Source organism: Myotis myotis, unplaced genomic scaffold (assembly GCF_014108235.1).
Source record: "Myotis myotis isolate mMyoMyo1 unplaced genomic scaffold, mMyoMyo1.p scaffold_m19_p_4, whole genome shotgun sequence".
Classification (NCBI taxonomy): domain Eukaryota; kingdom Metazoa; phylum Chordata; class Mammalia; order Chiroptera; family Vespertilionidae; genus Myotis; species Myotis myotis.
Genome location: NW_023416346.1, coordinates 23,753,614 through 23,780,540, shown reverse-complemented (window position 1 = coordinate 23,780,540; position 26,927 = coordinate 23,753,614). Strand labels below are relative to the sequence as shown.

Below are 26,927 nucleotides of genomic sequence, written 5' to 3'. Positions count from 1 at the left end.
AAGATTAAAAAATAATAATAATGCATTTGTTTTTCTTTTAAAGTTAGTGAGAAAACCTGGGGTTGCATTTGGAGCAGGACCACATATAGGTTTCTGTAGCTAAGATCTGGAAACAGCCTAAGTGTCCATCAGCAGATGAATGGATTAGAAAACTGTGGTACATCTACACAATGAAATACTATGCTGCTGTAAAAAGAAGGAATTCTTACCATTTGCAACAGCATGGATGGAACTGGAGAGCATTCTGCTAAGTGAAATAAGCCAGTCAATGAAAGAAAAATACCACATGATTTCACTCATTTATGGATAATAAGGACCATTATAAACTGATGAGCAAAAATAGATACAGAGGCAGAGCAACATCGAACAGACTGTCAAACTACAGCCGGAAGTCTGGGGGGGTTGGGGGTGGGAGGAGGAGGGTAAGAGATCAACCGAAGGACTTGCATGCATGCATATAAGCATAACCAATGGACATAAGACACTGGGGTGTAGGGGAGGCTGGGGGATTGTCTGGGGGGTGGGGGGGGGGAGGGAAGGAGACATATGTAATACTCTTTGTAATACTTTAAGCCAGTGGTTCCCAAACTTATTTGGCCTACCGCCCCCTTTCCAGAAAAAATATTACTCAGCGCCCCCTGGAAATTAATTTTTTTAAAATTTTAATAGCAAACAGAAAGATATATGCCCCCAAATGCACAGGTGGCCATCACCGCTCCCCTGGATCGCTGCAGCGCCCACCAGGGGGCGGTAGTGCCCACTTTGGGAATCACTGCTTTAAGCAATAAAAAAAGGTTTCTGTTCTTCAAAGAGATATTTGTTGCAAAGTCATTTGGGGAGCTGCATTCTGAAAACACAGCCCAGTAAGGGTGATGGATCACCTTGCAAATATCTGCAATTGGCTATTTTCAAATAATCACAAAGTGTAAAGTTAACTGCTTATTTAAGAACTTTCTTTTCCATCCAAAGGAAGTTCAACTATGATTGAAAATCTGACCTTTTATTACAGGAGCTCTCTTGACTAAAAGTCAAATTGAATTTTAATTCCTAAATCTCCATGTGTATACAGTATCATGAGAAAATCATAGATTTTGTCTCCATGTCCCAAAGATAAATTGGCTTTGGGATTACTTGGATTAAAAACAAAATCTTCCCTAAGAAATGTATTTGATTTTCATGATGTTTTATTTTTCCTAAAGCTAAAGAATAGTTCTTTTAAATTTCAGTTTTTCTTGATCGTGAAAATGCCACCAAAATTCTGAATCGGCCAAAGAGATATAATTCGGGTAAATTGGAAGAGTTTGTTCAAGGGAACCTTGAGAGAGAATGTATAGAAGAAAAGTGCAGTTTTGAAGAAGCACGAGAAGTTTTTGAAAACACTGAAAAAACTGTGAGTATTTCCACATAACATTCTTCAGATGCAAAGAATAGTAAACATAAAAAAGAGAAACTTCTCTTTGTGATTTTAAAATACCTACACATATATATGTATTAAAAATGCTATAAAAGAGAAGGAATCAAATCCAAGACATTTTAAATGACACCATTAACTTCTCTTTTTCTTTATAGACTGAATTTTGGAAGCAATATGTTGGTAAGCAATTCATTTTATCCTCTAACTTGTATATGAAACATTTGAGAAATATGTATTTTTTCTTTGTGTAAATACATAATACATTAAAATCTGTCAAAAGGGCTCAGATAAGTAAGTTCTATTCTTTTATCCAAGATTGAATACCACAGGTATGCCAGCATGAGAAATGCCAGTTGGCAGATAAGCTTACTCCTCCATAGGGCTTCAAAGAGAACATCTGTCCACCCCAGGAAGCTAGAAGAAAGAAAACAGATGAATGCATTTGGGGACTAAATGAGAGTTTGCAATCCCCAGTCAAGAATCAGATTATGTTGATTGATTTAAATGTTTATTGCTTAAACGTCCTCCTCCTTATGATAGCCTATACTGCCCTCCACAATTCCCTGCCTCAACTTTCTCATTGCTCCCCCCAACCCATCTCATCTCCTACTGCTTTCACCTCACACACTGGACTCCAGCCATCCTGGACTTCCTGGTGCTTCTTGCACACTCTAGGAATGCTCCCATTTTAGAGTCTTTGATCTAGCTGTTCCTTTAATATGGAATGCTCTTTTGCTAGATTTCTCTAGGCTCACTACCACACCTCTTCTGGGTCTTTGCCCAAATATCACCATCTCAATGAAGCCTGCCTTGATCATCTATTAATACTTAAACCTGCCCCTCCCAAAACCCCTCCACTCTAGATACCATATCCTGCTCTATTGTTTTTTATAGCACTTTTCACCATCTGAGGTACCACATAATGTTCTTACTTATACTATTTATTATTTATTTTTCCCACTTCATTTGATGGTAACCTTCATGTTGGTAGGGGTATCCAATTGTTTTGTTTATTGATGCATTCCTAGTACCTCAAACAATATCTGGTAAAGAAGCACTGAGTAAATATTTGTTAAATAAATTTACCACAGTGAGAAAAAGTCAAAACTTTAATGACAACTAAGGTTTTTTATCTTTACTATTGCGATTATTTCAGATGTCTTTTTTTCCCCATTGTTCCCCTCCACCTGGTTCCCACCACCCTACTGTCTGAGGTCCATAGGTAATGCATATATGTGTATAAGTTCTTTGGTTACTCCCCCCCCCACCTCCAATACCTCTGGAGGCATTGCTGGACTTGTTTATACTCTCATAACTCATAATTCTTCCACTTTTGTTTTTAAGTCATGAAGGAAGAAGAGGTTTCCTCCATTACATTTGCTTTATCTGCCTTTCCTTGTCCTTGGTAATGAACACTGCCATGCCAATTCTCTATTGAGTTATTCCCCTACAGTTAGTCCAAACAAGTCTTCTCATTATTTCTACTATATTTAAATTTTTAAAGCTTGTGATATATTTTTAAAGTACACCAATTCCTATATCCCCCCCCCAAATATTCTTGGCTGTATTTAAACTCCCATGATCCCTTCATTGCTCACCCTCTGACCTGAGATACCACCCCCCCTAGCAGGAGTAGGTCAGTACCTAAGACCCATTTATTGCAGTTGGGTTCCTGCCTTCTAAGTTATAGGCAGCGGTTACTGTATTCAGGTAAAGATACTGGGAAACATTAAGGACATGATTCTGTCTCTACTGCTTTGTCTACAGAAAAATAAAACACAAACAAGAACCAAAAAGAAAAATATAATAACTCCATGCCTCTTTTCACTTGCAACTGAGATTCCTAATTCCCACAAAATAGCCTATGCTAATTATCACTGTGTGGGCTGCCACATACATCAGGGACACAGGCCCCTCACTCCTGCCCTATTTTGTACCATCAACTCACAACATAAAGCATGCAATCACATTAACTAGCATCTGTCAAGTACGTTATAGTTTACAGAGTGTCTGACACACTTAATCCTCATACCAACCCTGTGAACAAAAAATTAACCTCATTTCACAGAGGAGGAAACTGAGGTTTAGGGAGAATAAAAGACTTGTCAAAGGTCACCTAGCTTGGGAGTCATGAAGTCAACCCGTTTCCTTCAATATTATCCCTCTGAGCCTTCAAATGTAAATGCAGTTATCTATTAAACACTAATCTAGTAGCCTTAAACAGGAACCACTCACTTGGCAAGGTCTGGTCCCTTGTCTTTGATCCCTACTGTCGGTGGCTTTGCCTCAGCCTAAAGTGCACACAGACAAGCACCCAAAGGAGGACTAAATGCAGGATAAAATGACACTCATTTTAAAGATATGTCTCAGCAAATTAGTTGTTTTGTAGCTGGCTGCAAGCCCAGACCCTTTCAGTGAAACATCCTAAATAATTCAGATCCATTGGTCTATAATAGAAAGTAGAAATGTAGCTCATTTTTTAGAACAGTTCTGAGCATCAATAATAATAATTCAGAGATAACATATTTTGTTTTTATAGAACTGGAACAAATGTAACCATTTGTGCAAAAGCACATTGGTTCAAGGTGCAGAAAGGACAAACAGACTTTCCAGAGAGGAACTATTTCTAAGAAGGGATATTAGTTCTTAGTCAATGGGACCTACTAGTAGATACATGCTACTGACAGAGAATATGACAGACATACTACTGCTCTCCCTAGAGCAGATAAGGATCTACATGCTAAATGATAAGAAGGTTTGCTCTAAAGTATGACTGATAATTAGAAATTATTTGATCCTTTTCTCCCATTCTTTCATTCTTATGTCAACTTCATCTTCTACTGTTTTGTTTCTCTTATATTATCTGGTTGATGTAGCTCCAATTTTTTTCTTCATGGTTATTTATATTAGCTCAAAGTGCATACAGATCTACCTTCTAGTCCTATTCATCCCTTTCTCCTGAAACTTCTTTAGAAGTATGGAAGGAGGCAGAGCTCTAAAAAACCTGACTTAAAGGTTCCCTTCTCATCCTGACCCTTCCTTCCCCTCTTGCCTATTTCTTTCCCCTGTTTTCTTCCCACCAGTGTCTTCAAAGGCTTTCAAGAACTCTATAAATGTAGAAACTTTAGGAAAGGTAGAAAAGAAACATACTCGATCTATACATAAAAGGGACATTTTTAGAAACTTTACTCTTTAATTCTGTTTATTGAAAGTTGTTTCTCACTTTGCCTAAACCAGTTGGGACCTAACTCAGAAAGAATATCTTTAAGCAGTAACAGATGCTTCTAGCATCTTTTCTATTGTTTCAAACTATAACTACATATTATACTTAAAAGTTAAATGATAACACAAGGAAGAATACAGGCTTCCCAGGCCTGGTCAGGGTGTGTGCAGGAGGCAACCAATGGATGTCTCGCTCTCACATCAATGTTTCTCTCTGTCTCTCCCTCTCCTTTCCACACTCTAAAAATCAATGGAAAAATACCCTTGGGTGAGGAGATAGTATCGTATATAATAAAAGAGAAACAAGTAAATTGACCATCCCTCTGCTATGCTCACCAGCCAATCAGGAATGCGTATGCAAATTAACCCAACAAAGATGGTGGATTAATTTGCATACACAGGTGCCAGGCAGAGAGCAGAGCAGGAGAACCAGCAGAGAGTGGAGCGGCTTGGGGAACTTGGCTCCCCACGTCGCCAGACAGAGAGCACAGAGGAAGAGCTGGCGGCTTGGAGAACTTGGCAGAGTGGGAGGCCATGGGACAGAGACAGAGCAGAAAGGGAAAACCAAGAGCATGGGGAGCACCAGGAATGCTGGGAATCATAGTTCTGGTGGCAGACAGATCTCCTACCAGTGGTTCTCAACCTGTGGGTCGCAACCCCTTTGGCGGTCAAATTACCTTTTCACAGGGGTCACCTAATACCATCCTGCATATCAGATATTTACATTATGATTCATAACAATAGCAACATTACAGTTATGAAGTAGCAACGAAAATAATTTTATGGTTGGGTCACAACATGAGGAACTGTATTTAAAGGGCCAGAAGGTTGAGAACCACTGTCTAGACCAGTGGTGGTGAACCCATGATACATGTGTCAGAGATGACACGCAAACTCATTTTTTTGGTTGATTTTTCTTTGTTAAATGGCATTTAAATATATAAAATAAATATCAAAAATATAAATCTTTGTTTTACTATGGTTGCAAATATCAAAAAGTTTCTATATGTGACATGGCACCAGAGTTAAGTTAGGGTTTTTCAAAATGTTGACATGCCGAGCCCAAAAGGTTCGTCATCACTGGTCTAGACACTAGAGCAAAGTGAGCCTGGAGCAAGTTACTGTTGTGGTGGGGGATGGAGGGAAAGCAAAGGTGAGAGACATAAGTAAAATCAGAGTGTCTAGGAAAAATTAAAGGGAAGATATCCTAAAACTTCCAGGAAATCTCCACCAATGAAGCAAAGAAAAAAAATGCCTCTATTATTCGGTGAGCAACAAACCAAACTGAGTTGAGGTCTCAGACAATTTGCTCATATGATTGCAAAGACAGCCAGAAATGGAGAAATAGATGTGTCATACAAAGCCTGCTTTATTACAGGTCTTGAAGTGTGAGCTGAGTCAGATAACATATGGTACATCTACTCGAGGAACTGGTGGCCTAGCCATGGAGCAAATGCATCTTTTTCCTTGTGATATCTATCTATCATCTATCTATCTATCTATCTATCTATCTATCTATCTATCTACCTATCTACATATAAACCCTAATATGCAAATAGACCGAACAGCAGAACAACTGAACAACCGGTTGTTATGACGTGCACTGACCACCAGGGGGCGCGCGCGGAACATGGTGGGCATCAGCTGCGGCAGGATGGTGGAGCAGGTGAGCGGGGGCGCCAGACCAAGGCGGGGTGCCAGTTGCTGTCATCGGGGTGAGCCTCTGGTGGTTACTGAAAATTCTTTGCTCCCAGAATGGAGAGGGCTCCCCTGAGGGCTCCCAGATTGGAGAGGGTGCAGGTCGGGCTGAGGGACCCACACATCCTCCAGTGCACAAATATGTATTAGGGGCCCAGTGCATGAATTCATGCACCTTGAAAGGGACTGTGGGCCATAAGGCTGCAGTGGTCACAGAGGCAGGTCTCGGCCTGTCCTCTATGCCCCTGCCTGACCCCTCCTGCCATGGCCCCCAGTCCTCTGTCTGCCGGAGCTCTGCTCCCGCTGCCGCCACTCCCATATGCTGACAGCACTGGCCCTGCTCGCACCCGCTGATGAGGCAGAGTGATTGGGGCTGGTACCAGCAGCAGGTGCAAGTGAGGCCAGCACTGTCAGTGGGTACAAGCAGCAGCTGCTGCCCTGATCACCCCTCAGGAGCAGGGGGAGGTGGAGAAGCCCACAAGGGTGACTGGGGCCAGCAGCCACTGTGAGTGGTGGATGTGAGCAGGGTCTGCACTGGCAGCAGGTGCAAGTGCCAGGTGGGACCACAGCATGGGAGCAAAGAATTTTCAGTAACCACTAGAGGCTCTCCCCGATGACAGCAACTGGAACCCTGCCTTGGTCTGGCGCCCCCACTCACCTGCTCCACCATCCTGCCGCAGCTGATGCCCACCATGTTCCGCGCGCGCCCCCTGGTGGTCAGTGCACGTCATAACAACCGGTTGTTCAGTTCTGCTGTTCGGTCTATTTGCATTAGGGTTTATATGTAGATGATAGATGATAGATAGATAGATAGATAATAGATAGATATCACAAGGAAAAAGATGCATTTGCTCCATGGCTAGGCCACCAGTTCCTCGAGTAGATGTACCATATGTTATCTGACTCAGCTCACACTTCAAGACCTGTAATAAAGCAGGCTTTGTATGACACATCTATCTATATAAAAGCCTAAGTGACCATCGCAACCGAATGGATGACTGAAAAGGCTGCGTGGGGCAACCAGGCCAGCAGGGGGTGAGGGGCAACCAAACAACCGAGCAGCAGGCTGTGTGGGGTGACCAGGATGTCAGGGGGGTTAGTGAGGGGCGACCAAATAACAGAACAGCAGGCTGTGTTGGGCAACCAGGCCAGCAGGAGGGGCAGTTGGGGGCAATCAGGCCAGAAGGCAGAGGCAGTTAGGGGCGACCAGGCCGGCAGGGGGGGCAGTGAGGGGTGATCAGGTTGGCGGGGGGGGGGGCAGTTAGGGGTGATCAGGCTGGCAGGGGGGGCAGTTAGGGGTGATCAGGCAGGCAGGCAGGCAGGCGAGCGGTTAGGAGCCAGCAGTCCAGGATTGTGAGAGGGATGTCCGACAGCAGGTTTAGCCCCAATCCCAGGGATCAAGCCTAAACTGGCAGTCATACATCCCCCAAGGGGTCCCAGATTGGAGAGGGTGCAGGCTGGGCTAAGGGGACAGCCCCCCATGCATGAATTTTGTGCACCAGGCCTCTAGTAGATAATAATTGTTGAAGTGATGTGATTTAATTTGGAATTAACTCTACCACCATTCTATAAGAAAGGACTAAAAATTCTTCTCACCATATGCTTAAAAAGTACATTTTTATACTTAAACATTCTTCTCCCTTTCCTTTTGCAATTACATGAACTATGCACATGCCTTCTTCAAGGTAATTTCTTAGGACAGTGTTAGCCTAAGAACCTTTGTCTAGGTTGTTTTAGAAATGCAGGAAGCCAGGGATACCCTGTAAGCAGCTGGCTTCCAGGTCAACAGTTCTTCTCTGACCCTAAAATCAGGCTCCCCTCACCATGAGTTTGTGCAGGGAGGATCAGGCATTCTAAACAATTTATCTGCTAATTCAATGTCTTAACCTATCTCAAAGATGGAGATCAATGTGAGTCTAATCCATGTTTAAATGGCGGCCTATGCAAGGATGACATTAATTCCTACGAATGTTGGTGTCAAATTGGATTTGAAGGAAAAAACTGTGAACTAGGTAAGTAACTAGTTTTGGATTACTCATGGTTCAAAATCACTTTGAAACTGGAAAATGCAATATTTATGTAGCATAATTTTCCCTTAAAAACATATACATTTTTATTGTGGTAAAGAATACAACATAAGATCTACATTTTAACAAATTTTGAAGTGTATAACACAGTATTATTAACTACAGGCAAAATGTGTACAGATGTCGAGAACTTATTCATCTTGTATAACAGAAACTATACCCATTGAAAAGCAACTCCCCATTTTTTCCTTCCCCATTCTTGGCTTCCATGTTTTTGAGTTTTTAAACCACCTTATATAATCATGCAGTATTTGTCCTGTGACTTACTTATTTCATTTAGCACAGTGTCCTCCAGTTTCATCCATGTTGTTGCATAGGAAAGTATTTCCTTTTTTTAAAGGCTGAATAATATTCCATTGTATAAAACATACTTTTAAGGCTTATAAACATTCATTTTATCTATAGTCATAGTTTCCAGGATGAGGTCAAGAAACTATATTAAGAGTAATAATATTTGGTGGATAATAAGTAATGATGTTCCACTCACTTATTAATCCTCAATACAACCATATGCAGTCAGTATCATTACTAGTATCCCCATTCCATGATGATCAGAACACTCTAGCTTAAAAATCACAGAGGCAAGTAAATGGTCAAGCCATGAACTTCAGTTTGTCTGACCTAAACCCATGCTTCCAACTAATGTCCAAAAAATGCAAAGAAAACTAAACCCATCAACTGAACTCATGACTGAATTGTTATCAACATAGGCAGTTTAAGTCAAACAACTACAGATTTGAGGTATGACAAAGTCAGTTCTCTCATATAATAGCCACTTTTTCACAGATACCAACTACTATATATGTTAAAAATCTAAGCTCATACATTGATAACACTGAGTTACATAATAAATTTAGGTTCAGTATTTATCTTTTCCTCTCATAGCCTAGAATATTTTTTCTGAGATTTTGGCAATTACAGTTATAAATCCCTGAAGTCCTTTAACTACTTGTTTATTTCCTCTGGATGCAAGGTATTGTGATTGTGAAAGGCACACAGTGCTAATGACAGATTTTCTTTCTACTCTGAAACTCCAGAAAAATAGAGATGTGATCCTAGGGAGATAATTTAACATCACGGGTTATCTAACTAAAGAGTAGAAAATTAGCAGGACTCTATTAAGGTGTTATAGCAATCCACCTGACGAAAGAAAGAAAGAAAGAAAGAAGAAAGAAAGAAAGAAAGAAAGAAAGAAAGAAAGAAAGAAAGAAAGAAAGAAAGAAAGAAAGAAAGAAAGAAGAAAGAAAGAAAGAAAGAAAGAAAGAAAGAAAGAAAGAAAGAAAGAAAGAAAGAAAGAAAGAAAGAAAGAAAGACACAAGCACATAAACACTTTTTGACTTTTTTTTTTTTCATTTTCCTAACACATCACAAACACTACGGACTGATTTGCTATGAATTTCTGTGGAGTGAAGAAAATACCTTTAGTTTTAGCTGAACAATAGCATGTTCTGTGATAAACTAGTTAAACAGAACATCTTTTGTCCAAGCTTTGTTTTTGAAATATTTTGAATATATCAGGGTAAAAGGCAGAACAAAATAAAACAGAATGGTAACATTTGTGGTAGACATGAGGGTAGCAGAAAGAAGAGTTTGTACCAACATGGATGGAGAATAACAGATGTTTTAAGCACTGAGGCCAGTCTCAGAACCAGTGAGACCTATATCCAGCACAGTGTCTGACATCTAAGTGCTCAATAAATGATTGATGAATGTGCCCTATAGTAACTGTCCCTTAGATCCTGGACTATGGACCTTTCCACTGAATATACTTGTGCTATTAAACTCTTCCCAGAATTTTGAGTCCTTTATCTGAGGGCAAAAGACTTCTGATTGGGCAGTAATATTTCCCACTGAATGTACAAACCAAGCTAGAGAGCAGCAACAACATACTGGGTCACCAAGAGCAAGGACAAATGTGGCAAATCATGGACAGGTTTAGTTACTTAGTCAAGGGCACAGAATCAGAATTGGGAAACCCACACTGACTTTACTCATTCCTGTTATGCATGCCCTGCACCAAACCAGGCTGGACCTACCACCTACCTCTATTAACTTATCACAAACTCATATTGACTGAACACTTTATACAGGTGGTATTTGATTTGGCTGAACACTTCAGTAATGTTTGTAGCAACAAAAATGATAGCTAGTCCCATGTATTCACTATGAGTGAAGAGAAAGGTCTTTAAAAAATAAATAAAAAGGACCAAGTGACATGTCTCTGGACCATGCACTTAATGGATTATTGGTAGCAAAGGTTAAAGCTCAGGCTGTTTTCTTTGTCTACCTGGCAACAGTTGATTAATGATTGGCCTCCTTTTATTTCCTGAAGTGTCAGTAAGGAACATGAGTTAATTGTTATCTTAGCCTATGCTAGCCTATGTAAAATATAATTCAAAAATTTAGACATATCACTCAAAACTCCATAATATACTCCATAACCATATAGTCACTCTGTTAGCCTAGATTCCCCCCCCCCCCGAAAAAAATGGAGTCTGTGACACAAGCTTATTAGGGTGTGCAATCCTAGGGAGCAAGAGAAAGGGACAAGGGAGTGAGGCAATGAGGAAAGGAGAACCAATAATAAGATGAGTCTTCTCTTCATCTGCAACTGATTGCTTGATCTCCTGAGACTGTTTTCCAAGAAGCCATATGAACTGGCTTCAGGATAGTCCATCTAGGAGGGCGAAATAAGTGAAAAAAATTGTCCATAAGCATCTGTCTCCCATTGATCAAAAGTTCAGCATATGAGGTAAATACATCTCTAGGTTATAAGTGCTGGATAACCCAGAAAGGTCATGTGGCATCCCTTGACTCAGCATCAACGGGGAAGTGCCAAGGTAGGAGATGAGAGACATGCAGTGCAGATATGAGCCAAGGCCATTCAACATGAGGTCAGTGGAAGTCTATGCAGAACTGATCACCAACATGCTGGGAGAAGACACAGGTGAAACTGAGAGGAACTTAGGTGGTGCATAGGGGGTGTCTAATACAGTCACTCCTTTTCAACCTTTCCATGTCCTAACTGCACGGACAAGTAAATATTTCAATAGAAAGCTGAAATATTTATACTGATTATGAGTATGTAGGTAAGGTAGAAGGTGTCTTCTATTCATGGTGTTCCTGTGCTACTCTATAGACCAAAATAGCCCCAAGGACAGAGCCTGTTTCACTTAACTCAGCCATCTCAGCTAGCAAGCCCTGAACCATACTACTTCCTGTTACTGAGATGACATAGCAGAAACAAAGGGAAAACATGGTAATTAAAAAATATGAAATAAGATGGCAGAAATAAGTCAAATATATCAGGAACCATAATTAATATGAAATGGTGTTAATTACAATTTTCAGTCTGGAGTTAAAATCAAATTGTATGTTGTTGACAAGAAAGATACCTACAATAAAATTACACCAGAAGGCTAAAATAAAGGGATGGAATAAGATCTTTCAGGTAATCCTAACAAAAAGAAACAAACGAAGCAATCTTTATATCAGACAAAATATAGAACCCTAAAAAAAAGCATTATAAGAGACAAAGATATTTTCTATACTAATAAAAGGGTAATATGCTAATTAGACTGGACATCTTCCAGATGACCTTCCGGACAAATCCATGGTGGCGGGGCCAAGGCAGAGGTGGTCGGGGCAATCAGGCCAGTAGGGGAAAGCAATTAGGTAGATCAGGCTGGCAAGGGGGAGCAGTTAGGGCAATTGGGCCAGCAGGGGAGAGCAGTTAGGGTGATCAGCCTGGCAGGCAGGTGAGCGGTTAGGAGCCAGTGGCCCTGGATTGTGAGAGTGTGCAGGCAGGGCTGAAGGGACCACCCCCCCCCCCGCATGAATTTCATGCACCGGGCCTCTAATCCTATCTAATAAAAGAGAAACACGGTAATTGGCGAACGACCGCTACCCTTCCCATTGGCTAATCAGGGCAATATGCAAATTAACTGTCAGCCAAGATGGCGGCCGGCAGCCAGGCAGCTTGAAACTAACATGAGGCTTGCTTGCTTCAGTGACAGAGGACTCCAACGTTCCCCGCCTGCCGCTGCAGGCCTCTGAGCTGCAAGCAACTATGTAACAAACACAGAAGCTAAACAAAACCCCAGAAACCTGCCGGGCTTCAGCCAGCAGGATCGCAACATTGTAAGCGAAGGCCAGAAACCTACTTTCAGCAGCGGAGGCCTAAGAGCTGGAGCCAAGCCTCAAAGCTAAAGCTGGCCCAGAATAAAAAAAGAAAAAAGAAAAAAAGGAGCGGTTGGGAGCTTCAGTCACCCCCAGCTTGAAAACAGCCCTCAGCTCCTCACCCAGACTGGCCAGGCACCCCAGTGGGGACCCCCACCCTGAAGGGTGTGTGACAAGCTGCAAACAGCCATCATCCCCTCACCCAGGCTGGCCAGGCACCCCAGTGGGGACCCCCACCCTGATCCAGGACACCCTTCAGGGAAAACCAGCTGGCACCCACCCATGCACCAGGCCTCTACCCTATATAGTAAAAGGGTAATATGCCTCCCAGCACCGGGATCAGCGGAGCCATGAGGCCTCCCGGCACCGGGATCAGCGTGACAGGGGGCAGCGCCCAAATCCCCTGATCGCCCTGCAGCTCTGTGTATTACAGGGGGCGGGGCCACAACCTCCCTATCCGCCCTGCTCTGTTCCTGACAGGGGAAGGCGCCCCAACCCCCTGATCAGCCCTGGTCTGTGGGTGATAGAGGGTGGCGCCCCAACCCCCTGATGGGCCCTGCTCTGTGCGTGACAGGGGGCTGCGCCCCAACCCCCCCACCCACGGGCCCTGCTCTGTGTGTGACGGGGTAGAGCCATAACCTCCCCATCGGCCCTGCCCTGAGTGTGACAGTGGCGGCTCCCAAACCCATGATCTGCCCTGCTCTGTGGGTGATAGAGGGCAATGCCCCAACCGCCCCCCACGGGCCCTGCTCTGTGTGTGACATTGGCCCTGCCCTAAGTGTGACAGGGTGCGGCACCCCAACCCCCTGATCCGCCCTGCTCTGTGTGTGACAGGGGGCGGTGCCCCAACTCCCCTATTGGCCCTGCTCTGTGCGTGACAGGGGCAAGTTCCCCAACCCCCTGATCAACCCTGCTCTGTGCATGACAGGGTACGGAGCCCCAACCCCCCTGATTGGCCCTGCTCTGTGCGTGACAGGGGGTGGCGCCACAACCTCCCCATCGAGACCCTGCCTTAAGTGTGACAGGGGGCGGTGCCCCAACCCCCCAATCAGCCCTACCCTGAGCGTGACCAAGGGTGGCATCGCAACCTCCCAACCCGCCCTGCTCTGTGCATGACAGGGGGCGGCGCCCCAACTCCCCAATCGGCCCTGCTCTGAGCCCGACCAGGGGCTGCACCTAGGGATTGGGCTTGCCCTCTGCCACCCGGGAGCAGGCCTAAGCCAGCAGGTCGTTATTTCCCGAGGGGTCCCAGACTGTGAGAGGGCACAGGCCGGGCTGAGGGACCCCCCTTTCCCCCCGAGTGCACAAATTTTTGTGCACCGGGCCTCTAGTATATTAATAAGGGGTATTGTGTAGGAGAGTAAAGAAAATGTGAACCACTAAAATGCATATCATTGTCAACACATAATGTCTTTGACATTTAGCTACCTTAAAGGACCCTATTTTTTTTCTTGTGTTGATGCATACCCACCTCAGCTAGATTAAGTTTCCTTTGATAAATTGGGTTATATTAAAATTATAAACTTCTATTCAGTAAAATACACTATGTAAGTGAAAAGGCAAGTCACAAAGTAGAAGGAGAAATCTGTATCATATGCATCCAGTAACTGGAACTCTCATACACTGCTGGTGGGAATTTAAATGCATACAATTAGAAAGCATAAAAATGCTAGAAGAAAACATAAGAAGCAAAATTCCAGACATCTCTCACATCAATATTTTAGCCAATATGTCTCTGAGGGCAAGGGAAACTCAGGAAAAGATATACAAATGGAACTACTACATCAAACTATACAGCTTCTGCACAGCAAAAAAAAACCAGCAACAAAATGAAAAGGGGACCCACTATAGGGGAGAACATATTTGCTAATGACATATCCAATAAGGGGTTAATTTCCAAAATATATAAAGAACTTATACAACTCAACACCAGGAAAACAAACAATCCCATTTAAAAATGGGCAAAGGACCTGAATAGACACTTCTCCAAAGGGGACACATAGATGGCCAAGAGACATGAAAAAGTGCTCAAAGTCACTAATCATCAGAGAGACATGAATTAAAATGACAATGTGGTATCACCTCACACCGATCAGAATGGCTACTATTGATAAATCAACAAAAAACAGGTGCTGGCAAGGGTGTGGAGAAAAGAAAACCCTAGCGCACTGTTGGTAGGAATGCAGACTGGTGTAGCCACTATGCAAAGCCATATGGATTTTCCTCAAAAAATTAAAAATGGAACTGCCTTTTAAACCAACAATCCCACTTCTGGGAATACATCCTAAGAATCCTAAAACACCAATCAGAAATAATATATGCACTCCTATGCTCATAGAAGCATTATTTGCAATAGTCAAGATCTGGAAATGGCCCAAGTGCACATCAGCAGATGAACAGATTAAAAAATAACCAAAACAAACAAACAAAAAAAATGGTACATTTATACAATGAATACTACTCTGCCTTAAAAGAGATGGAACTCTTACCCTTTGTGATAGCATGGATAGACCTGGAGAGTATTATGCTAAGCAAAATAAACCAGTCAGAGAAAGACAAATACTTATATGAGCTCACTAATATGTATAATCTAATGAACAAAATAAAATGGAACCAGAGCATGGATACATGGAACATACTGGCAGGTGCCAGAGGTAAGGGGTGGTGGTGACTGGATAAATAAGTTGAAAAGATTAGCCAAAGAACATATATGTGTATCTCATGGACATGGAAAATAGTGTGGTGAAGGCCAAGGGAGGGAGAGAAGGGAGTAGGTGGAGGTGGGCAAATGGGGGGGAGGGGGCGGGGGAAGGCTGCAATATCAACATTAATATTTTTAAATAAATTGTGTGCAATTATTTTAGAAAACTACTTGGCAGTATCTACTAAACCTGAACATAATTTCACTCATAAGTGTACTTCCAGGAAGTATGTATGCATATATTACCAAAAAACATATACAAGAATGTTCATAAGTGTATCATATAAAAACAAGAGCCCAAAACTGGAAACTCAACTAAATATTCATCAACAGTAAAGTGGATGAATAAAGGTAGTAATATTTACACAATGGGAAACTACACAACATGTAGATGAAGTACTGCTATACAAAACAACAGGGATGAATCTCATAGTCAAAATGTTAAATGAAAGACACAGAAGCGTGCACATTGTGAGCGTCTATTTATATTAAGTTTATGAACAGGCAAAACTCATTTATTTTTAGAAGTTAGGATAATGGTAATTTTGGAAAGGAGGAAGAGTATAATAATGACTAAAAGGAGGCGATAGGAGAGTTTAGACTGCAGTGGTTCTCAACCTTCCTAATGCCGCGACCCTTTAATACAGTTCCTCATGTTGTGGTGACCCCCAATTTCATTGTTACAAATTGAACATAATTAAAGCATAGTGATTAATCACAAAAACAATATGTAATTATATATGTGTTTTCCAATTATCTTAGGCGACCCCTGTGAAAGGGTCGTTTGACCCCCAAAGGGGTCGCGGCCCACAGGTTGAGAACCACTGGTTTAGAGGGTGTTGATTCTGTCTTATGTATTAATCTGTTTAGTGTTTAAACAAGTGTACCCACTTTGTGAATAATTTAGACTAAAGTTCTGGGTACTTTTCTGAATATGTGTTATATTTAATAAACATTTAAATTGTAGTCCATGATTTAGTGAAAATAGGATATTCAATCCTTCAGTTTTATGTCAAATCAAATATATTGCTGCCACTATTTTATGCCTTATTAAGAATTTTATCTTTCTACTCTAGCTTAAGGTTCCTAGGTTTTTCTCCATGAATGGCCCCAGCTTATATTTGACCTACACATGTCAGTAGTTTCATGTACATTTTAGAAATGCATGTTAAATAATGCTGTTACTGTTGGTTTGCTTTCTTTCAGATGCAACATGCAGCATTAAGAATGGCATGTGCAAGCAGTTTTGTAAAAAGGGCACAGATAACAAGGTGCTTTGTTCCTGTACTACAGGATACCGACTTGCAGAAGACCAAAAGTCCTGTGAACCAGCAGGTCAAAATCTAAGTTTTTTTCAAAGCTTGGCAGATATATTCTCCAAATCTACATTTGAACCATTAGCATTTTAACTAGCCAACATAATTATAATCCCTACTTGTTTTAACTTCATTATGAAATCATAGAAAAGAGGAATACCATGAATTGGAAAAAATAATTTTTCAAATTGCATCATTTTAAATAGAAATTCTAAATGTCTTTAGTCTGAATTATTTTCCATTTATCCAATTTTTTTTTACTTTTATAGCATGAAGCAATTGATTTTTGTACATATATTTGTAATTCAACCAGGCAAATTAATGTAGTAATCCCATGCCATGAAAGATACATAAATGATGGACTGATAGGCTTTTAGTACAAGGATGGCTGAATTTTAAGCATGATTCTGCCAAGGTGTGGCTGGTTTCCTCTGAAAAAGTTATTTCCTATCCTTGGGTCTCAGGCTGTTTATACCCTTGGCATGAGAATAGTTCCAACAACCATCCATTTTAAGCCATGCCAGGCTGCTCAAGCACATCCCTCTATTCAGCAGTGGACAAGGCAGTGTTTCCCAGTCATGTTAACTATGCTGCCGTGTTGACAGCTGGTTGGTGTATTCAGAACATCACCACTCCACACTCATATGGCTCTTCTCTGAAAAATGAAAGCAGTAGAAACTTTGATTGTTTTTTTAAAGTAGGCTTTGCAGGATCAATTATATTTGATAAATGAGGGCCCTTTTTGAAACATATACAATTTATTTTGCATTTCCAAAGCCTGATATCTTATTAAATTGGTGCATTAAATCATGCACCATTTCTCTGTAACTGGGTTCGATACCTATCTCAGTAATGCACTCAGCAGAGGAAATTAAAGGACCAGAGGACAAGAGTATTCATGCTGTAACTAAATAAAGAGTATTTAATGCTTCAAGGGCCTGCCTGTCTGTCTGTCATATCTGGTTCTTCATATACACTGTCTCAAAGCCAGCCTACTTGGAAATATGTATTATTCCAATGTAGACTGATGGCATATTAGCTAAATCCTTACAACCCTTCAATGTTATAAGAGAAAAAAAAGAATGGAGAGCCACCTCCAAATATTGTGTTACATCTGAATATAGCCTTAGCTTTAGCAGAATAAGTAGGCCAAACCTAAAATAAGCTTTTCTGTTTTTCAATAGTAATGGTCCCTTTTCCTCTAACCATTGATGATTTATATTTATACATAAGTATTTTGAACAAATTTCCTGTTTTCCCAACCACATGCTGTTTTCATGATACTTTGCCACAGCTGGTTGCTATAGAAATGTCTGTTATAAGGAATGTGGCTGGAGGGAAAGTGAGAAATGAAAATAAAATGTGAGGTGACTTTGCTTGGCTACAAATTTCCATTCTGGTTGCTTCCAATGAATCAGTAGACAATTTCTTTTACTTTTTAAATATACATTTTTATTGATTTGAGACTAAGGGAAAGGGAGAGAGAGAGCGAAACACCAATGATGAGAAAGAATAATTCAACGGCTACTTCCTGCATGCCCCACACTGGGGATCAAGCCCGCAACCCAGGCATGTGCCCCCACTGGGAATCGAACCATGACCTCCTGGTTGATAGGTCGACACTCAACCACTGAGCCATGCCAGCCAGGTGACAATTTCATTTCTTTAGGAAATAAACCAACCCAATGTAAAAAGGTGGCCAGTTCCCAAGGTGGACATGGCTGTGATAATCATATGAGTAATTTGGTTAATACTTGATAATCATGTAATTAAATCACAATGACCCCCCCCTCCCCCAAGAAATACCTAAAATCCACTTTGGAATCTAGAAGGCATTCTAGTCTACAAAAGAAATCCTGTTAACAATAAGCAGCAGGAGTACCATTTACTTAATTCTAAAGTTAAAGTTACAAGGCACCAATCATCAGATTTGCATTTAGGGACAGTACTTGGGAATAAAACTTTTTAGTAGAAAAAAACTAAACAGAAAGTCATTAGACTTTATAAAAGTCTTACAAAATTTGATTCTGGAACTCTTATCCTATTTCTGTAGAGATGATGCATTCTTGAACCAAATCTTCTTTTCATGAAGGATTTGAAAACTTACCATGAAAATAATTTAATTAACCTTTTAGTTTGAGATGATATTAATTGATTCGATTTTTTAAAAATATTGATGGGTCTGCTTTTCAGAAGTGACAAGGATGGGCCTCATTTTTAATCTTTATAATATATGTTCTGCTTGCCAATGAGAAATATTCAAATTCTTTTTTTTTTCATTTTTCTAGTGCCATTTCCATGTGGGAGAGTTTCTGTCTCACTCAATTCTCTGAAGTTTACTCGTGCTGAGACTATTTTTTCCAATATGGACTCTGAAAATTCTACTGAAGATGAAACAATTTTGGACAACGTCACTCAAAGCACTCAACCATTTAATGACTTCACTCGAGTTGTTGGTGGAGAAAATGCCAAACCAGGTCAATTTCCTTGGCAGGTACTCTATATTGATGGTGTATCAAAACTAGAGGGGGTGGGGGGCAGACAGGCCAGGTGGGAGGCTGAGACTAGGACATTAGGTGTGGGAAGTGTTTCAGTACTCAGCAACATGATGAAACCCCCATAGGTGGGGAGCTTGTGAAAGAGAAGTCCAGGGACAGTTACTATACAAGGTCAAGGAGAGTTTGGCATCAAAGAAATAGCATAGCAGGATTCCAGACAAGCCATGGTGAGGGCTAGAAGTGAGGTTACAGGTACGGGGGTTCAGGGTACTACTTAGCTTCAGCCCCTGGAAAATACTGGTAAGCATCAGAAAATCTCTAGGTCCAGAAAAACTGTATTATTTCTAAGGGATTGTAAAAAGGACTCAAGTAGGAAGAATGAAAACAAGAACTGGGCTATTGGAACCAGGGTATGAGATAGGGACTGGGTCCAAGCCTGTGGTTCTCAAAATGTGGTAGCATCAGAATCTCCTGGGAACTTGTTAGGAATGCAAATTTTCATGCTACACCTTAGTCCTACCAGATCAGAGTCTCTGGGGGTGGGGCCCAGAAATTTGTGTGCTACAAGTCCTTCAGGTAATTCTAATGCACACTATAATTTGAAATCTAATGGTCCAAATGAAACAATCTTTTTGCAGAAGCTAAGGTTCAAAACTACAAACAGTGGAATCATGGTACCTAATTGCACATTCTTCCAGGTGTGAACTGCAGACAACACACATGAGAATCAACTGTGCAAATTTTTGGGGTGACAATCAAGAGCTAAATTTGTAACAAAACCTCGGTTGTTACTGGCTATAGCTAAAGCCTAAGGGATTCTATCAGAGAGAAGGAGTAGGCCCCAGAGATCAGGATCTAGGCTGGTCCTTATATAAAGTTGTGCTGTCCAATAAGGTAACTACTAGACACATGTGGCTATTTAAATTTAACTACCATTAAATCAAATTTAAAATTAATTTCCTCAGTGACACCTGCCATATTTCAAGTGCACAATAGCCACATATGACTACCATATTAGAAAGCGCAGAAACAGAACATTTCCATCATTGCAGAAAGTTCTATTGGACAGCACTTATAACAGTTGAGTCTAATATAAAACTCCCTAGTGGCCACAATCATGTGATTTTATAGTAATCTCAAGGATGCTTCACTAAACCTCTCTACTGAGGTTTGAACATTTGTCATCAGAGACCAGTAGTTTTAAAGACGTTTCAATTATCAAACAGGTAGCAATTTAAGCTAGGATCAGGTAAATGTCCCCAAGTTTAAAACTACTGGAATTTTTTGAGGCTAGCTATGTAACTATCTAGAATTCTTTCGATTACCTGCATTTACCCAATATAATGCTTATAAGATATTGAACTTAGCCCTGGAAGGTGAGGGATTTGGCACAGACATTCCAGAGAATGGTACTAAAGGGTTATAGACCATCACAACCAAAACTTTATATTTTACTTTCTTTTACCTTTGCTTTTAACAATATTTGTTGGACTTGATCTTATACACAATAAAATATACCATATGTTCCTTTAAAACCCCCTATCCCCTACTTAAGCATCCTACCAGTGCTGCTTCCTTCACTCACATCTTTACTTTCGTTCATGACTCTTGATAAGAATAACCTTTGACCTTCTTATCAACCTCTCCTTGAATAATCCCTCTCAGGTCAGCCACTCTAATTATGCTTTATTCTATTTAACATCTATGTGTTTAATTCTAATTTTATTATTTGTGTTCTTATGTTTTCATTCACTCTATATCCAACTTCCATGGGTAAGTTGCTTAGAACAAAAATTATACTTTATAAGTTTTATCTTCCTTGGGCTTGTGAGACATAAAGCAGTGCTTAGAGTGGAGGACCCAGTCACCCAGTGTTTCATTAGCTAAGAAGATAACTTCCCACTCAAAAAAAAAAAAAAACCCAAAAAAACACACCAGGATTTTTTTTAAAATCCCAGAATGCATGCATTGCAGGCTTAGCATTGTTCCCTTGTCATCCCAGAAATAAAATGGCAAATATATTTAAATGAGAGCTAAAAATATGGGGTTTTGTTGTCTCAGTTTAGTCATATAATCTCTGTTCCCTATGCATCCCTTTTAAGCCAGATGCTTGCCAATGTTTGAACAACGCCAAGTCTTTCCTAATAGAAATTTTACTCAAGCTATTTTTTTTTCTTTTAAGCAAAAGAAACTACTAGATGACAGTTACAGTTGCACTGTGAGGAAGAAGATATAAGTGATACACATCATTTCAAATCTGTCATGTTCTCCTCAATGCACACTTGTAGTTAGTGTACCTGTTACCTCTTTCCAATCAAGCCGAGCTAAGATAATTTGGAATGTTCAAAATCACTTACCCACATGTATGCACATGTGCACACACATGTTCACTCCCTATTTTACACACATGAATTAAGATTACGGACTGGAGAACTACAAAGTACTAGGTTTTAGTTTTTCCCCAAAAGTGAAGAGCTGATCTACTTTCTTGGCTACTTCAGAATGACCCAGTCATATTTCTGCATTGTTTCCATCCTCACCAGAGGACTGTCCACACCCACCTCCATGTAGTTTCTCATGAAAGGTTACTTTAGCCGTGTTCGGCTTCCCTCCCTTCTCATCTCCCCACTTATTCCAAGGAGCCTACCTTACTTGTTCCAGTATGAAGGTCTCTGGCATGCATCCGTGTTGAGCAGGGACTTCTTTGTTGAATTATAGGTGTTTATTTTGTTGAAATGTTAGAGGGAGAGGACAGACCCACATTTATGCCGCCATTCCTCTGACATCACCTCCCAAAAATATCAGATACATTTGAGTATATAAAAGTCACTTTAGACTAAGAAGAAATAGAATTGAAACAAACCAGAATCTCTCATTTGTGGGAGAGCCGGCTCCACCTCATCACAGTTAATCTGCAGGGTGGAACTACTTGATTTGATTGCAAACAAAACTGCAACACACTTGCTGCAGCCCAAGGCATCAAGAGAAAGTAAGCAACAGCTGGGGTTTCAAAGGTCAAAATATTCTATGGCAATGAAATAGAAAATACTGTTTAGCAATGCCACCTAGAAAAGAGTGGTTCAAATGCTGATGCTTCATAAAAAGGGGTGGGAGATAAAGCAACCACTTAGGTAAAGAAATCCCAAGAAGAACTGAGAGTTGACCTTCATCTGGAGTAATGAACAGTTTGAATGAATTGGAAAGGTTTTCGTCTGTTAGAGAAAAGGTTTAAGTGAGCTGCTTGCAAGTGCTAAAGTGCCACAGTGGGGAAGGAGAAGATGACTTTTTGTTTGTGGATTTATGAGTGAAAGTTACAGGCAGGTAGGCAGGTTCTGGCCCCGGTTATGAAAGCCCTTTACAACCACAAGAACGATTTTGTGGGCTGGGCAGTTTTGGGTGGAAATGCTGTTTGAAAAAAATGTCTAATTGTTTACCTGACGAGCTGTTCTGTCACTGGGGACAGCAGCTGCTGGATAACTCTATGAAGAATATGTCAAGGGTATTTTTTCACCTAGGGGGAGATTAGAGTAGGGTAGAGGATAGCTTTGAGACCCTAAAGAGCAATGTGCACTTTCCATGTGGCCTGTCCTTAACTTATTTTAGGGCTTTCACCTGGGAAGCTGGAGGCAAGGCCTCCTCAGCAACTGTGGTTGCCAGACACTTCCAAAACCCCCTGTGGTTCCGGCCTGCAAGGCCCCGCCCCCCAAACTCAAAGGTACAGGCTGGCTTGCCTGACCTGGAACCCACATCACCATGACAGAAGGCCTGAGAGAGAGGTGGAGGGAGGTACAAGGCCAATTTCCTTCATTTTCCCTCCAGATGCACTGTGGTGGGCTCAGAGCCACATGAGAGCCTGGGGAAATGAAGCAGGGATTCTGCAGGAACACCTCAAGAGAGAAGAGAGGACGCTAAAGGTTTAAGTGCACTATATAGGAACAGAACTGCTGTTTCCTCAAGTCAGTATATCCTTAGCTTCCTTAGAGGAGTGGGAACTAAAACAAGACTCAGAATTTCACACAGCTGCATAGGCAAGCAATGAAAACTTTTCAACATTAGAGAAAAAGGGAAATTGCAATGCTTATATTACAAGACCGCCTTCATCAACAGCTTAAAAGTGAGAGATTTGAGAAGCTAGGCAGTGTTGAGGCTTTCCAAAGCTTTAATTTGGTTTTGGTTCCATGCCCTTGAGGCTGTCTGCAGACAATTCTGAGCATGCGCAAACTTACCCCAAGCGCTCCTCCCACCTCTTCTGCTTTGGCTTAGGATCTGTCCTGCCCTGTATGCCAAGTACCTGGTCTTCTATTTTCTGTTTTATCATGGATCGAATAAAATGGAAGCCAGGTCCTCAAGCTTTCCCTATCCTTTATATTAGGTTGTATCATATGCAATTGCAGATAAACTATTTAACAGACAAAATATGCCTGTCTATTCTTTATTCTGTTCTTGGCCTAAAATAATCTTAAAATATTTTAGCATTTTACCCAGTCTGAACTTTCCTCAGCTTTGGCCTGAAGCTAGCCTTATAGATGCCCAAACTCTTGACCTGAACAGCTACCTACACAAACCCAATTCATTCCATTCTATTAGGACACACATCCATGGCAGATAGCACACATAGTTACCATATGTATGAAACATGACTTTTTTTTCTTTGGTGGGGGGATGGAGGGATTAGGAGGAAGATGTTATATCAAGATCCTAAGACTATAGAAATATCTTCACCTGGAAAAGGTAACCCTCTATTTGTCCTAGCTCAAATGATAAAGTTCCAATTAGGAGAAATAAAAAGATGACCATTGTAATTTCACCAGCCCCACAAAACTAGTTTGCACAGAACACTTAGACTATTATTCTCTGGGACAGTTTGATGAAATCCATTTCTTTTTTTAAATTTTTATTTTATTTTTTATTGTTTAAAGTATTACATATGTCTCCTTTTTCCCTGATTGACCCCCCCCCCCCCCGCAGCCACTCCCACTCCCTAGGAAAAGCATCCACTGTCCCAGTGTCTGTATCCACTGGTTATGCTAATATGCATGCATACAAGTCCTTTGGTTGATCTCATCCCCCCGCTCCCCTGCCTTCTCTCTGAGGTTGGACAGTCTGTTCAGTGTTACCTTATCTCTGGATCTATTTTTGTTCATCAGTTTATGTTGTTCATTATATCCCATATATGAGGGAGATCATGTGACATTTATCTTTCTCCGACTGGCTTATTTCACTTAGCATAATGCTCTCCAGTTCCATCCATGCTGTTGCAAATGGTAAAAGTTCCTTCTTTTTTATAGCAACATAGTATTCCATTGTGTAGATGTACCACAGTTTTCTAATCCATTCATCTACTGATGGGCACTTAGGCTGTTTCCAGATCTTAGCTATGGTGAATTGTGCTGCTATGAACATAGAGGTGCATATATCCTTTCTGATTGGTGTTTCTGGTTTCTTGGGATATATTCCTAGAAGTGGGATTACTGGGTCAAATGGGAGCTCCATTTTAACTTTTAGAAGAAAGTCCATACTGTTTTCCACAGTAGCTGCACCAGTCTGCATTCCCACCAGCAGTGCACGAGGGTTCCTTTTTCTCCACATCCTGGCCAGCACTTGTCGTTTGTTGATTTGTTGATAATAGCCATTCTGACAGGTGTGAGATGATACCTCATTGTTGTTTTGATTCGCATCTCTCCAGTGGTTAGAGACTTTGAGCATGTTTTCGGATGAAATCTATTTCAATCACTAGTCTAGTTAACCAGTTATTAAAAACCAGAAGTGAGCATTGCCTCTGTGCCCAGAAAAATGAAGTAGAGCTTAGGGCTGGATGAATCACACCTGTGGGCATAACAAGCTATACATCATGCAGAAATGATTTTGTTTTTTATATGAGAGAGAATGAGTATGCAAACATAGAAAAATATTTTTGTAAAGCTGGAGGTGGCTATTTAGGAAGAATAAAGGTTTACTAAAATCACAAGGAAATGCTAGGTTCAAGTTGAAAGGTTAGGAAGTGAACAAGGCAACAGCTGTTACTCTGGGTTGGCATTGTCAATAAAGAGCATCAGAAGAGATGTGTAAATGTGTATTTTGTAGATGCATGTGGATGCATTTGGTGTGTATGTGTGTGTGTGTGTGTGTGTGTGTGTGTGTGTGTCTGAAAGAAAGAAAACAGGCTCCTCTTAGGTCATGACAAACATGAAAATGTTTGACAGGTCAGAACTCAGTTGTCTTGCTCAGAACATACGCTTTCCCATTTTCCCCATCATTCTCCAAAGGTATGTCTTACAAGAACTTGTCATTGGTCAAGCAGATAGCTCATCCCCAAATAGCTAATATTTAGATAGCTGTGATCTTGAGGTAGTCAAGCAAACATTCCACAAACAAGCCTTTTGTGATATCTTTAAATGTGAATATATTTTAGGACTTTTTCTTGACAAAGATGTTTGCTAAAATTTAGGCTCTTTAGGCATAAAAGGACACAACCATATTTCTTGATCACCCACCAGAAAGCAATAGAAGCTCTGGCAGCAAGTCTTTGGCTGGAATCACACTGGCTACATCACAGCCAGGGGCTGTGGATATCATTCAGTCTGGCCTTACTAGCCCATTAAGCTGAGAAATGTCTAATTCATCTCTAATACAAAAATTGATTCTTAACCCCAGTTACTTGAACAGATATTCCGTTGTAACCATTAGGACCAATATAGGACAACTAGGGTCCCAGTGCACGAAATTCGTGCACTGGGTGTGTGGGGGGGGGGGGAGTGTCCCTCAGCCCAGCCAGCCCCCTCTCACATACTGGGAGCCCTCAGGCGTTGACCCCCATCACCCTCCGATCGCCTGATCGGCCCCTTGCCCAGGCCTGACGCCTCCGCCAGAGGTGTCAGGCTTGGACAGGGGACCCCCATCTCCCCCCATCACTGGCTCTGGCCCCCGCCCAGGCCTGAGGCCTCTGGCCCAGGAATCATGCCTGGGCGGGGGACCCCCATCTCCCTCTGATCGCTTGCTCCACCCCCCGCCCAAGCCTGACGCCTCTGACCCAGGCTTCAGGCCTGGGCGAGGGGACCCTCATATCCCCCCAATCCCCGGCTCAGCCCCCCACCCAGGCCTGATGCCTCAGCCAGAGGAGTTGACCCTCATCACCCTCCGATCACCAATCACTGGATCGGCCCCTTGACCAGGCCTGAGGCCTCCGGCAGAGGTGTCAGGCCTGGGCAGGGGACCCCCAGCTCCCCGCGGTTGCAGGCTCCGCCCCTGCCCAGGCCTAACGCCTCTGGCCTAGGCGTCCGGCCCGGCAGCGGGGACCTGCAGTGGCAGCGGGGGGCGCCGCGATCGTGGGCTCCGCTTTAGGCCCAGGCAAGGGACCCCTAGCTCCCGGGACTGCCAGCTTCGACCGTGCCCAGCTCCCATCGCTGGCTCCACCCCTACTTCCTGCTATCACTGGCCAGGGCGGAAAAGGCACCTGATTCTCCGATCATGGCTGGGGGGCAGGGCAAAGGCGGCCCTGGGGCCGCCTTTGCCCTGCCCCCCAGCTCTTAGCTCCCCCCTGGGTTTCCGATCACTGTCAGTGGCAGGGGGCTTCTTCCTGCTTTCCCTTTCGCCTCCCTGCATTGTGCCTACATATGCAAATTAGCCACCATCTTGTTGGCAGTTAACTGCCAATCTTAGTTGGCAGTTAACTGCCAATCTTAGTTTGCAGTTAATTTGCATATAGCCCTGATTAGCCAATGAAAATGGTACCGCCGTACGCCAATTACCATTTTTCTCTTTTATTAGTGTAGATATTGCCCAAATTTGTTTGACGATGAAAATCACTTGGGG

The 26,927-nt window shown here is 41.9% G+C and overlaps 1 protein-coding gene across 1 annotated transcript in view; it reads left to right on the top strand.

Moving 5' to 3' along the window:
* Positions 1-26,927, top strand: part of F9 (coagulation factor IX) — a 38,730-nt gene that overhangs the window by 5,616 nt on the left and 6,187 nt on the right. The window contains exons 2-6 of the mRNA XM_036306138.1: positions 1,227-1,390; positions 1,570-1,594; positions 8,233-8,346; positions 16,508-16,636; positions 18,906-19,111. Of these exons, the coding sequence (XP_036162031.1) occupies positions 1,227-1,390; positions 1,570-1,594; positions 8,233-8,346; positions 16,508-16,636; positions 18,906-19,111 (638 nt within the window). The remainder of the gene's footprint in view (positions 1-1,226; positions 1,391-1,569; positions 1,595-8,232; positions 8,347-16,507; positions 16,637-18,905; positions 19,112-26,927) is intronic.